Genomic DNA, 14,125 nt, shown 5'->3' on the forward strand with positions numbered 1-14,125 from the left:
TACTAGTAATAACTGCCCAATCCCTACGCACACCCCTCCTGTTAAACACTAGGGCTAACATCCACCCTAATTGGCGGATGAGGCGGATTAAACCAAACCCAACTATGAAAAATCATAGCATTTTCCTCCATTGCCCACCTAGGATGAATAACCACAATCCTCACTAAACTTATATTACTCACATTCTACCCATACATTATCATAACCTCAACAACATTCCTAATAATTAAACCTCTAGAAACAACAAAATATCCTTCATAACATCATGAACAAAACTTCCAAACCTAAGCACCCTGATAATACTTACTCTTATATCATTAGAAGGCCTACCCCCATTAGCAGGATTCATACCAAAATGACTAATCCTACAAGAATTAACCAATGAACACAATCATTATTGCCATCCTGATGGCTCTACTCTCACTCCTCGGCTTACTCTTTTACTTACGCATCTCATACTATGCAACCATCACACTACCACCAAATTCAACTAACTGATGCCACAAAACTAACCAAAAACTTTATCTAGCCCCAATAACCACACTCTCCACCACTCTTCTTCCCATCATACCCACCCTATTAACTATCCTCTAGAAACTAAGATTTTTTCAAATGTTGACTAGCGTGGAGTAGACTTTTCTGTACTGCTACTTTAATAGGAAGATGTATGTGTCAATTTCATGGCAACAAAGACAACGGCTACCTATAAATTTAAAAATAAAGATTTCTTCTTGTCCTCAAGGACTCTTTTTTCAACAGAGCAGAATGCTAATCATAGAATCATAGAATATCAGGGTTGGAAGGGACCACAGGAGGTCATCTAGTCCAACCCCTGCTCAAAGCAGGACCAATCCCCAATTAAATCATCCCAGCCAGGGCTTTGTCAAGCCTGACCTTAAAAACTTCTAAGGAAGGAGATTCTACCACCTCCCTAGCTAACGCATTCCAGTGTTTCACCACCCTCCTAGTGAAAAAGTTTTTCCTAATATCCAACCTAAACCTCCCCCACTGCAACTTGAGACCATTACTCCTTGTCCTGTCATCTTCTACCACTGAGAATAGTCTAGAACCATCCGCTTTGGAACCACCTCTCAGGTAGTTGAAAGCAGCTATCAAATCCCCCCTCATTCTTCTCTTCTGCAGACTAAACAATCCCAGTTCCCTCAGCCTCTCCTCATAAGTCATGTGTTCCAGGCCCCTAATCATTTTTGTTGCCCTTCGCTGGACTCTCTCCAATTTATCCACATCCTTCTTGTAGTGCAGGGCCCAAAACTGGACACAGTACTCCAGATGAGGCCTCACCAATGTCGAATAGAGGGTAACAATCACGTCCCTCGATCTGCTGGCTATGCCCCTACTTATACATCCCAAAATGCCATTGGCCTTCTTGGCAACAAGGGCACACTGTTGACTCATATCCAGCTTCTCATCCACTGTCACCCCTAGATCCTTTTCCGCAGAACTGCTGCCTAGCCATTCGGTCCCTAGTCTGTAGCAGTGCATTGGGTTCTTCCGTCCTAAGTGCAGGACCCTGCACTTATCCTTGTTGAACCTCATCAGATTTCTTTTGGCCCAATCCTCCAATTTGTCTAGGTCCCTCTGTATCCTAACTCTGCCCTCCAGCGTATCTACCACTCCTCCTAGTTTAGTATCATCCGCAAATTTGCTGAGAGTGCAATCCACACCATTCTCCAGATCATTTATGGAGATATTGAATGAAACCGGCCCCAGGACCGACCCTTGGGGCACTCCGCTTGATATCGGCTGCCAACTAGACATGGAGCCATTGATCACTACCCGTTGAGCCCGACAATCTAGCCAACTTTCTACCCACCTTATAGTGCATTCATCCAGCCCATACTTCTTTAACTTGCTGAGAAGAATACTGTGGGAGACCGTGTGAAAAGCTTTGCTAAAGTCAAGAAACAATACATCCACTGCTTTCCCTTCATCCACAGAACCAGTAATCTCATCATAGAAGGCAATTAGATTAGTCAGGCATGACCTTCCCTTGGTGAATCCATGCTGACTGTTCCTGGTCACTTTCCTCTCGTGTAAGTGCTTCAGGATAGATTCCTTGAGGACCTGCTCCATGATTTTTCCGGGGACTGAGGTGAGGCTGACTGGCCTGTAGTTCCCAAGATCCTCCTCCTTCCCTTTTTTAAAGATTGGCACTACATTAGCCTTTTTCCAGTCATCCGGGACTTCCCCCGTTTGCCACGAGTTTTCAAAGATAATGGCCAATGGCTCTGCAATCACAGCCGCCAATTCCTTTAGCACTCTCGGATGCAACGCGTCCGGCCCCATGGACTTGTGCACGTCCAGCTTTTTTAAATAGTCCCTAACCACCTCTTTCTCCACAGAGGGCTGGCCACCTACTCCCCATGCTGTGATGCCCAGCGCAGCAGTCTGGGAGCTGACCTTGTTCGTGAAGACAGAGGCAAAAAAAGCATTGAGTACATTAGCTTTTTCCACATCCTCTGTCACTAGGTTGCCTCCCTCATTCAGTAAGGGGCCCACACTTTCCTTGGCTTTCTTCTTGTTGCCAACATACCTGAAGAAACCCTTCTTGTTACTCTTAACGTCTCTTGCTAGCTGCCGCTCCAGGTGTGATTTGGCCCTCCTGATTTCATTCCTACATGCCCGAGCAATATTTTTATACTCTTCCCTGGTCATTTGTCCAATCTTCCACTTCTTATAAGCTTCTTTTTTATGTTTAAGATCCGCAAGGATTTCACTGTTAAGCCAAGCTGGTTGCCTGCCATATTTACTATTCTTTCGACACATCAGGATGGTTTGTCCCTGTAACCTCAATAGGGATTCCTTGAAATACAGCCAGCTCTCCTGGACTCCTTTCCCCTTCATGTTATTCCCCCTGGGGATCCTACCCATCAATTCCCTGGGGGACTCGAAGTCTGCTTTCCTGAAGTCCAGGGTCCGTATTCTGCTGCTTACCTTTCTTCCCTGTGTCAGGATCCTGAACTCAACCAACTCATGGTCACTGCCTCCCAGATTCTCATCCACTTTTGCTTCCCCCACTAATTCTTCCCGGTTTGTGAGCAGCAGGTCAAGAAAAGCTCCCCCCCAGTTGGCTCCTCTAGCACTTGCACCAGGAAATTGTCCCCTACATTTTCCAAGAACTTCCTGGATTGTCTATGCACCGCTGTAGTGCTCTCCCAGCAGATATCAGGAAGATTAAAGTCGCCCATGAGAACCAAGGCGTGTGATCTAGTAGCTTCTGCGAGTTGCCGGAAGAAAGCCTCATCCACCTCACCCTCCTAGTCCGGTGTCTATAGCAGACTCCCACCACTACATCACCCTTGTTGCTCACGCTTCTAAACTTAATCCAGAGACACTCAGGTTTTTCTGCAGTTTCATACTGGAGCTCTGAGCAGTCATACTGCTCCCTTACATACAGTGCTACTCCCCCACCTTTTCTGCCCTGCCTGTCCTTCCTGAACAATCGAAATAAAGTCCACAATAACAGAGACCAGGGCAACCTGGAACAAAACCTAGGTCAATTTACAATGTCCTAAAGTTATATCAAAGAAAGATTAACATTCAAAATTCATTCAAAAAATATGCCTCTAATATTCCTAAATGTATATGACAGAGCACTACTAGAGATTTACCTCTGTTAAGTCCTAGCTGGTGTTGCACCTCTTTATGTACTTTCACAATATGGAAATGCAATATTAAAGAGGCAACTGTGGCTCTCTTATGTCTTTGAACTATAGTGTCTGTTGGTAACTTTATATTTCTTTCATTAGGGTATAGTATAATACAATCAGAGAATCACTTCTAGTATGAAACATTCTCCACTGTTTATATCAAATCCACTTAATATTTATTTATTATAAATTTATGGAGTGAAAAGCATGGTAAGAATTTTGTCACGAGATTAAAAGCCACTGTTACTACAAACGCTCTTCTGATAATTGACAGAACCTAAGTAAATGTATAAATTTCATACTGGAGCTGAGTTTAATCAAAATGAGTTGTAGATAAGCTACTGCCAAGAAGTTGTTCCCACTTTAATATTTATTTAATTCTATAGAAAATATTTTAACTTTGCAGTTTGGCAGATATTAGAACTACAGAAACCGAGACATTCCAACTCTTGAGTTCACTTGTTTCCTGACCATTGCAATTGTAATGGAGGGCAATTCTAATAAGTCTTCAGGCCTTTAAACTAGGGTGGGGACTCCTGCTTATTAAAGTCAGTAGGATTACTTGCATGAATAAGGTAAGCAGGATTTGGTCCAAAAAGTTACAATACCAGCAACAAGCAGGAATTACTTAAGACTAAGAGGATTTCCCCATCAAAGGAAAAGCAGCTTCTGTTGTATGATAGACCTGGTATTGCATATTCATACTGCGGGAAGCTCCAATGATAAGTGGGAACAAAGTGATGTGTAAGTGCAGTGCCAGTGTCTCATAACTTCAGTTATTGGGACACTGTCTTCCACCAGTACTGACTAGTAAACTTGTTCACGTACCACTGGATCAGAAATAGTCAAAGAAATTCATCTGGGTAGGAATGCAAGAAGGCAGCTGAAGGTGAGAGACTAGGGAATAAATACAGCAGAAATGGAAAAAAACTCTTTAAAAGAGAATTACTGACAAAATGAAATCTCATTCTGAAAGGGCAAGTGCATAAATTGTTACCTTCTACTGAGCTACGAGTAAAGTAATAGTGTGCCAGCCACATTCATATTGGAACCAAGAGGTAAAGAATCCTACCTTTGTCTGCTCTGGTAATCAAAAGGTCCAAAGCTTCCAGCACATGCATCTGTTTCACCTGGAGAGTTTTATCAAATACTTGCACTGATGACTGGCCATCTGGAAAGGAAACATGACCCCCAATTAGAACACATTTTTGACACTACAATTTGCTGACAAGTGATTTTAAAGCATCTTGTTTCTTGTAACAAAAACGTGTGTTTTTTTCTGTGAAAATGAGGCATCTGGCATACTGCCACTTTATATACAGTACCAAAGATGGTAGTTCCTTCTTAGAAGGATCAGGGGGTAGCTGTGTTAGTATGTATCCACAACAACAACAAGGAGTCCGGTAGCACCTTAAAGACTAAGAGATTTATTTAGGCATAAGCTTTCGTGGGTGCATGCATCTGAAGAAGAGGGTTTTTTACCCATGAAAGCTTATGCCCAAATAAATCTGTTAGTCTTTAAGGTGCCACTGGACTCCTTGTTGTTTTTCTTAGGAGGAGTTACCACTGATGTGAATCAAATAGCAAGAACAGAGCCTAAAAGGAACAGTTTTTGGGAAGTTTGAGAAGAATTACTGAGAACCAACTACACCTAATATCATTCCTCAAAATCATGACTGCCATATATGGCATTCTGAGGAAGAGGCGTTAGAGTCATAAAATCAGTGCTAGGGAGGAAACAGGCTTGGATGAGTACATAAATGGTACACAGCCACCTTTGGCCTCAGGCTCAGTGGAAGCATCAAGGACTGTGAAGTACAAGCAGGCTGCAGGGACAATCCTTGAGCTTGGATTTGGCTTAATAAAAAGTCCTCTCAGACAGTCAAAAAACCAGCATCTGAAACCAACAAAATATTCAGAAGTCTGCATTAAAACAGGGCCCCCAAGATGATCTGATTTGCCTAGTTTTAGTGCAGAGCAAATTTTTGCAGTTAAGTTATAAAAGTCCTGATAGTAAGGATATATAGTAATAAACGTGGACTTTTAACTATCTTAAGTAGTGAAGAGCTGCTAACATCCTCATAGGCACCACTGATTGAAACTGTCAGGTACATAAATATTGACCTGTAGACAAATGCTGGATCATCCACTAACCATCTATTAGCAGGACACCAACATCTGTAGAAACTAGCAAGGACTGGCCCCAAGAATCCGCGCAAACAACTTCATGAGGAAAATTACTGCAGAAACATTGGGACTCCCACGGCTGTGAAACAACAAACAGTGTATGGTAAATACACTAGGAAATACAAAGTTTATCAAAAAGTTTCAAGTACAATGGCTGAAAAGTAACACCTGGACATCTTTGGCAGGACAGAATGCTCAGAGCTGCACTTTTGGAGTTAAAAATATCAGACTTTGGTCTGTTTGCCGGGGGAGGCAAAAATTCTCTCTCTCAGTTAGTTTGGGACGTTAATAAATATAAGCTACATTTGTGAAACTGGGCACTGAATCTCCCTATGGGAAAAGGTCACATCTTGCAGGTGCAGGAAGAGTGCACAGAGGTGCTCCTTGCACATTCCACTCCTGCACACCCACCCTATGGCCAGAAAAAATCTGGCCCTTTATTAGGAACAACAATGCAATTTAATTTTATGTGCATGAAGCAAAAGTTACAAGTATCACATAAATGTACACGAAAAACAACTGGCATTTTCATTTACTACTCCACTCAAACAACAGTGGGACTGCTGAAACCAGCTTTAAGTTCAGAGATAGTTTCCATACCCATCCATTTACTGGGCCTTGCCTGCAGAGCCATTTTGATATTATGCACTGATACATGGATCAATGTCAAGGTTTTCTCTTCTGTTATTGAATCAAATTACATATACGCATTATAAGATTTTGAGTGTAGTCCCATACACAGTAGGACCTGGAATGCCAAGATTTTGAGCAACTTTGCACATTATCATGTATAAATGTCCACTCACCTCCTTTTTATAGAGGCTTGTGGTTGCTGAACTAGTTAGGGCATCTCCTCTCACAATGGTTTTCAGTTTCAGTGCCTTAAAAAAGACAGATATTTCATTTAAAATGTATTCTTAATTGGTAACACCAAATGGATAAATAAATACTAAAGATATGGAGACTGACTATTGGGGAAGGGAGGGAAGCGATTTCAGACTATAATTACAATAGATCCAGCTCTGAATTTCTGTGCCACATTACATAATTTCTTTATAAGAAAACCAGCCATTCCATGTGTTTTGAGCAAAGAATAATGTTCAATAAGATGCTGAAAAATTATATGATATCAGACAATATATATCTGCTGTTGGTAAAAACAAAACTTAACATAGCAAATATATTAAGGGAGAACACCTTAAATAATAACAAGTCCTCACACCCACAAATTAAGTCCATGAGCTAACTACACCCTTTACACCAGCTGAGAATCTGGCCCTATATAGTTAATATCACATTTTAAGAAGTGCATTTCAAGATATTAAGTGGCACTATTCGCACATTCTTGTGGAATGATATAAACAAAATTTATCATGAACAGCTTTACAAACCTTTCCAGATGCAGGTCAACAGAAGCATGCTGATTTTGAAAAATACTTAGCTCATAGTACAGAACACAATACCAATGTTGCACAAAGTAGCAGTGAGAAGACAAAAGGAGAATCTGAATTAGTTTATCTTCCATATTGTCATTGACGAGAAGAGCTCCACAACCAGATCAAAATCCAGTGTTTCAGTACCGTATAGTCACATGGAACCAACAGTGATTGAATAATGCACACAAAGAAGAAAGCAAATTCCTCTTTATGGAATAATTTCTACATCAGAAGCAGGAAGCCTGCTAAACAACCAGTTGGGCAACTGGACGATCGAGATGCTAAAGGAGCACTAAGGATGATAAGGCCATTGCTGAGAAACTAAATGAATTATTTGCATCGGTCTTCATGGATGAGGATGTGAGGGAGATTCCCAAACCTGAGCCATTCTTTTTAGGTGACAAATCTGAGAAACTGTCCCAAATTGAGGTGTCATTAGAGGATGTTTTGCAACAACTTGATAAACTAAACAGTAATAAGTCACCAGGACCAGATGGTATTCACCCAAGGGTTCTGAAGGAACTCAAATGTGAAATTGCAGAACTGCTAACTGTAGTCTGTAACCTATCATTTAAATCAGCTTCTGTACCAAATGACTGGAAGATAGCTAATGTGATGCCAATTTTTAAAAAGGGGTGCAGAGGTGACCCCAGCAATTATAGGCCGGTAAGCCTGACTTCAGTACCAGACAAACTGGTTAAAACTCTACTAAAGAACAAAACTGTCAGACACATAGATGAACATAATTTGTTGGCGAAGAGTCAACATGGTTTTTGTAGAGGAAAATCATGCCTCAGCAATCTACTAGAATTCTTTGAGGGGGTCAACAAGCATGTGGACAAGGGCGATCCAGTGGATAGAGTGTCCTTAGATTTTCAGAAAGCCTTTCACAGCGTCCCTCACCAAAGGCTCTTAAGCAAAGTAAGCTGTCATGGGATAAGAGGGAAGGTCCTCTCATGGATTGGTATCTGGTTAAAAGATAGGAAACAAAGGGTAGGAATAAATGGTCAGTTTTCAGAATGGAGAGAGCTAAATAGTGGTGTCCCCCAGGGGTCTGTACTGGGACCAGTCTGATTCAACATATTCATAAATGATCTGGAAAAAGGGGTAAAGAGTGAGGTGGCAAAATTTGCAGATGATATAAAACTACTCAAGACAGTTAAGTGCCAGGTAAAGTGCGAAGAGCTACAAAAGGATCTCACAAAACTGGGTGACTGGGCAACAAAATGGAAGATGAAATTCAATGTTGATAAATGCAAAGTAATGCACACTGGAAAACATAATCCCAACTACACATATAAAATGACAGTCTAAATTAGCTGTTACCACTCCAGAAAGAGATCTTGGAGTCATTGTGCATAGCTCTCTGAAAATATCCACTCAATGTGCAGCGGCAATCAAAAAGGCAAACAGAATATTGGGAATCATTAAGAAAGGGATAGATAGTAAGACAGAAAATATCATACTGCCTCTATATAAATCCATGGTACGCCCACATCTTGAATACTGCGTGCAGATGTGGTTGCCCCATCTCAAAAAAGATATACTGAAATTGGAAAAGATTCTGAAAAGGGCAACAAATTGATTAGGGGTATGGAACAGCTTCCGTATGAGAAGAGATTATAAGACTGGGACTTTTCAGCTTGGAAAAGAGACAACTAAGGGGGGATATAATTGAGGTCTATAAAATCATGACTGGTGTGGAGAAAGTAAATAAAGTATTATTTACTCCTTCTCATGATGCAAGAACTAGGGGTCATCAAATGCAATTAATAGGCAGCAGGTTTAAAACAAACAAAAGGAAACATTTTTTCATACCACGCAGTCAGTCTCTGGAACTCTTTGCCAGAGGATATTGGGAAGGCCAAGACTATAACAGGGTTCAAAAAAGAACTAAATAACGATAGGTCCATCAATGACTATTAGGGCCCTACCAAATTCAGGGTCCATTTTGGTCAATTTCACAGTTATAGGATTTTAAAAATTGCAAATTTCATTATTTCAGTTATTTAAATCTGTAACTGTAGGGGTCCTAACTCAAAAAAATGGAGTTGGGGGGGTTGCAAGGTTATTGTAGGGGGGGTTGCGGTACTTCTACCCTTACTTCTGCGCTGCTGGTGGCAGCGCTGCCTTCAGAGCTGAGCAGCTGGAGAGTGGCAGCTGCTGTCTGGGACCTCAGCTCTGAAGGGAGAGCCGCCACCAGCAGCAGCACAGAAGTAAGGATGTCATGGTATGGTATTGCTGGGCCCTCAGTCAGTAGCCGCCACTGTCTGGCTGCCCAGCTCTGAAGGCAGCTGTGCAAAAGTAAGGGTGGCATGGTATGGTATTGAGACCCTTACTTCTGTGCTACTGCTGGCAGGGCACTCCCTTCAGAGCTGGGTGCCCAGCCAACAGCTGCTGTTCTCCGGCCACATAGCTCTCAAGGCAACGAAGAAGTAAGGGTGGCGATACTGGGACGCCCCTCAAATAACCCTGTGACCTCCCTGCAACTCCCTTTTGGGTCAGGACGCCCAATTTGAGAAACGCTGGTCTCCCCTGCGAAATCTGTATAGTATAAGGTAAAAGCACACAAAAGACCAGATTTCACAGTCCGTGGCATGTTTTTCATGGCCATGAATTTGGTAGGGCCCTAGGTATTAGCCAGGTTGGGCAGGGATGGTGTCCCTAGCCTCTGTTTGCCAGAAGCTGGGAATGGCTGACGGGGATGGCTCACTTGATGATTACCTGTTCTGTTCATTCTCTCTGGAGCACCTGGCATTGTCGGAAGACAGGATACTGGACTAGATGGACCTTTGGTCTAACCCAGTAAGGCTATTCTTATGTTCTTAATTTCCTTTTAAAGACTGAGAGGAAAACTAATTCTTAGCAAGCATTGCAAGTAGCTAATTTATTTTGAGAGATGTCCAAATTCACAATACCTATACATCTTTGCACTACTCTGCCTGAGCTGCACTATTGAGAACTTTGAACCTCAACTGAAGCCAAGGATCTAAGCCAATTATTTCCAGACCAAAAAAGGGCTGCCTGTCATATTTTGGACTTATTTAAATCTTTGCTTCCTTCTAGTTCCACATATGCCTTGATTCACTCTTTCTCCAGAAACAAGTCCACAGTGGCATCTCAAAGTTATTTATCTTTTTTACTTAAATCAGCTTCCTTAATAACTCATCCTCTGATCATTAACCTTTCTGTGAATGTAATTCTGCTCAATTCCCTATTTAACTGTACTTCCATCATTTATATTATTGCCTAGTTATTAACCTATTGCTAGTGTAATTTTCTGTCCCAGCATTTGTTGTCTTCACTACATTGTACATCAATTTACTTTAAAAAATTAAAACAAAATCAGTAAATTGCTTTGAGCTACCATCACCATTTTTCTAAATATTTCCCATAATATAATGTAATTTTACTAAATAAAGGGGATGTTTCAGATAAGTGTTAAATGCTGTATTACCATAATACAGATTAAATACATCTCCCCCTTTCTGCTGACAGGTTTGTTCCTGAAAGTGCTCCTAATATATTTAATGAGATTCATGACTAAATTAACAACAGTAAATGCAGTCAGCACCTTGATTTGGTTATATCATTCTGCCTCAGATAAGCTAGAACCAGTTGGAATTTCACAAGCCTGTTTTGGGCCACACATCCCTGATCTTACTCCACACATCCCAGTGGAGTGATTAATTTGACCAATACTTTCTACATAAAACCTACCTGACCAAGTCGGACAAATTCTGCTTGACGGGCCTCCTCTTTCTTCCGTGCTGATCTAGGGGATTCTGGTAACACATCACTGAAGGACCTCCTATTAAGCATGTTCTTTAAAAAAAAAAAAAAAAAGTCTTACTGACCCAAACTTTTTCAATTTTTCAAAAATTTCATCTGACATTACTTGACTCTGCTGTATTCTTTCAGCATTTTCCTGTGACCTCAGTTCAAGTTTAGATTACTAACCAAAAACTAACCACCCTCCCTTAAAATTTGCTCCTACTGATGCATCTAAGAATGCATGCTTTAGCCTTTTGATTTACAAGGTTGTGGAGCAGCTGCAATACTCTTCACATGTATCACAGTGCTATCCAGTATATCAACGATGACATATGCAGTAGAAAGAGAGAGCCTGAGACTTGAAGCCTAGTATATGGGGCCTGGTGTAAGGCAGAATGTGCTTTGATATGAGACAGAGAAGTTAACTTACTCAGTTCTTTAGAAATTCTAATGCTGTCTGACACCCATTTTGAGAGTCTCTGTGTTGAAACAGCATATCCTCTGGAGTTATTACAAAAAGATATAGATAGTCTTGAAGGTTTGTGGAATGGTTTTGTCCTATTGAAGTAATATAAGGTAGCTTTTAAAAGCTTCCAAAGTGTTTAGTCTTTGCAGTGGATGAGTGAGGTCTTAGAAAGAACACTGGCAAGTGAATGAACTGATTTAAATTAAAGTCTGACACTATTTTAGGCAAAAAATTGGAATGAGGATGTAGAGTAACTAAAGGTCGTATAAGATGGTCCTCACAAAAGGTGGTATAAGACGGTCCTACCATCAGTGTTTGGATTTTGCTCATTCTGCGAACCGAGGTAGTAGCCACCAAGACTGACATATTAATAGCCAAATGATACAAAGAACAGAATGACAGGTTCAAATGGAGGCTGCATCAGGAAGGCTGTGTTTAAATACTTAACGGATGGAAAAAAAGGCTTTAACCCCTTCAAAAAACTAGTTACAGTAGGAATAAAATCATGGGGGAAAATTGCGTGTTCTTGAACTGGGGGATAATAGGCAGATATCAGTGCTAAGTGAACTTCACTAGATCTAGTCAAGACATTTGAATGCTTTAATGATAACAGATTACCTCAACAACAGGTACAGACCCCTCCAAAGTGTAAAATTATCATGAGACGCCCGTATTGAAAACTGTTTCCACTTGGCCCCATAAGTATGCCTTGTTAAAGGTTTTCAGCTCTGAATGAGAATATAAGAATGACAAAGCCCTGGCTGGGATGATTTAGTTGGGGTTAGTCTTGCTTTGAGCAGGGGATTGGACTAGATGACCTCCTGAGGTCTCTTTCAACCTTAATATTCTATATTTCTATGATCCTGTACCTCTGCAGAGGAAAGTCTATCCTCCAAGATCAGCCTACTAAACATCCAAATTGTAAGATGTAGAGACACTAAGGGCAGGTCTTCACTACCCACCGAATCGGTGGGTAGTGAGTGATCTATAGGGGATCGATTTATCGCGTCTCAGCTAGACACGATAAATCAATCCCTGAACGCACTCCCCCTTGACTCCGGAACTCCAGCTCGCGAGAGGCTGAAGCAGAGTTGACAGAGGAGTGGCAGCGGTCGACTCGCCGCCATCCTCACAGCCAGGTAAGTCGACCTAAGATACGCCGACTTCAGCTACGCTAGTCGTGTAGCTAAAGCCACATATCTTAGGTCAACCCCCCACCTAGTGAAGACCAGGGCCAAGTCTGGATGTAGAACCAGTCTTTGGTTCTGCATTACGATGTCCAGACTGATCAGTAACTTGAACTGATAAGTGTGCCATCTCTGAATACCAAAACTGACACCCCCCACACTGGGGCTGTTAGCATAACTTGACCCTGTCCTGTATTACATTCCTGAGGACCCTAGTAGTTAGAGTGACCAGGGAAAAGCATGCATCAGATTCCTGTCCCAGCTAATGCATCTAAGAGAGCGCCTGGACTCATTTCTCCTCTGGATCAAAATGTGCGACGTTTGTTGTTTAAAGTGGTCATGAACAGGTATGTGGAGGGATGACCCCACTTCTGAATTTTTATCTGAAGGACTGAACACTTGAGGGACCATTTTCTACTGAGTTGTCACCTAAATTGTTTTGAACCCCAGGTGAGTGTAGGGCTATGAGATTGATGTGATGCTAAAAACACACGATTCCAGTAGAATTCCTGTAGGCATGGGGAGAGATGATCTTGCTCCTCCTTGCCTGTTTATGCAGTGTCAAAACTTGGACACTGGTATCCTGAATCAAAGCTAGATGAATAGCCCTGAGTGTCACAGCTGAATCGTTGGCAGCCAGACCTGGTGGTCAGAGCTGGAGTCCACAGTCAAAAAACAGGAGTTGAGTATCAGCTGGATCAAGATACCAGGAGATCAGAAGCAGGAGACAAGCTTGAGATCAGAACCACAATTCAGATGCCATGAGTCAAGAGGGGTTGGGATGCCAGGAAGTCAAGCCGGAGAAGCTGGAGCTGGAAGCACGAGGCACACAGTCCAGAGCAGGGTGGATCCCAGTTATTTGGATAGCTTCCTGTTCCTGCTGATGGCTTAAGTAGAGCCAGCGGGTCAATCGGCTGCTCTGGGAACAAGAACTCACGGAGTCATGTGTCTGTTTGGCTGGTAGATCGACTTCAGACAGACTTGGAGAGGATGAAGATGCAATCTGACATGTGGTGTCACATAAGTGCAAGTAGCCATATGACCAAAGAGATTAAGACAGACATTCACTGATATTTTTGCTTGAGCCTGGACACCAATAGAAGATGACTCATGGTGTCCAATCTATTGTTGATTTTGCATCTAAAAGTGCCCCTGTGACCCCCTACTGATTAAGAGTAAGGGCTGACTTGTCTCAATTTGTCTTAAGTCCTAGTGAGGAGAAGAGATAAAGCACCATCCTCACTCAGTGACTTGCTGTAGCAACATTTCTCATATCAGCCAATCATTAAAGGAAGAATAAATGTGAAGGCCTTGACTGTGCAGGTGAGCTATCCAGGATGGCTGTTCTTATGACTTACTGCTGATTTTCATGCAATTAAAATGTAAAGAGGAAGAACACCCCTT

General features: G+C 41.9%; 1 protein-coding gene across 14 annotated transcripts in view; it reads right to left on the minus strand.

The window, feature by feature from the left end:
* The window catches only part of GARNL3 (GTPase activating Rap/RanGAP domain like 3), a 227,851-nt gene that overhangs the window by 67,097 nt on the left and 146,629 nt on the right, over window positions 1-14,125 (minus strand). For all 14 annotated transcript variants that reach the window (XM_043530540.1, XM_037879520.2, XM_043530542.1 and 11 more), the window contains 4 exons: window positions 11,015-11,119; window positions 6,665-6,739; window positions 5,826-5,937; window positions 4,744-4,842 (listed from right to left, as the gene is read on the minus strand). In XM_043530540.1, the coding sequence (XP_043386475.1) occupies window positions 4,744-4,842; window positions 5,826-5,937; window positions 6,665-6,739; window positions 11,015-11,119 (391 nt within the window). The remainder of the gene's footprint in view (window positions 1-4,743; window positions 4,843-5,825; window positions 5,938-6,664; window positions 6,740-11,014; window positions 11,120-14,125) is intronic.

Source organism: Chelonia mydas, chromosome 16 (genome assembly GCF_015237465.2).
Source record: "Chelonia mydas isolate rCheMyd1 chromosome 16, rCheMyd1.pri.v2, whole genome shotgun sequence".
Classification (NCBI taxonomy): Eukaryota; Metazoa; Chordata; order Testudines; family Cheloniidae; genus Chelonia; species Chelonia mydas.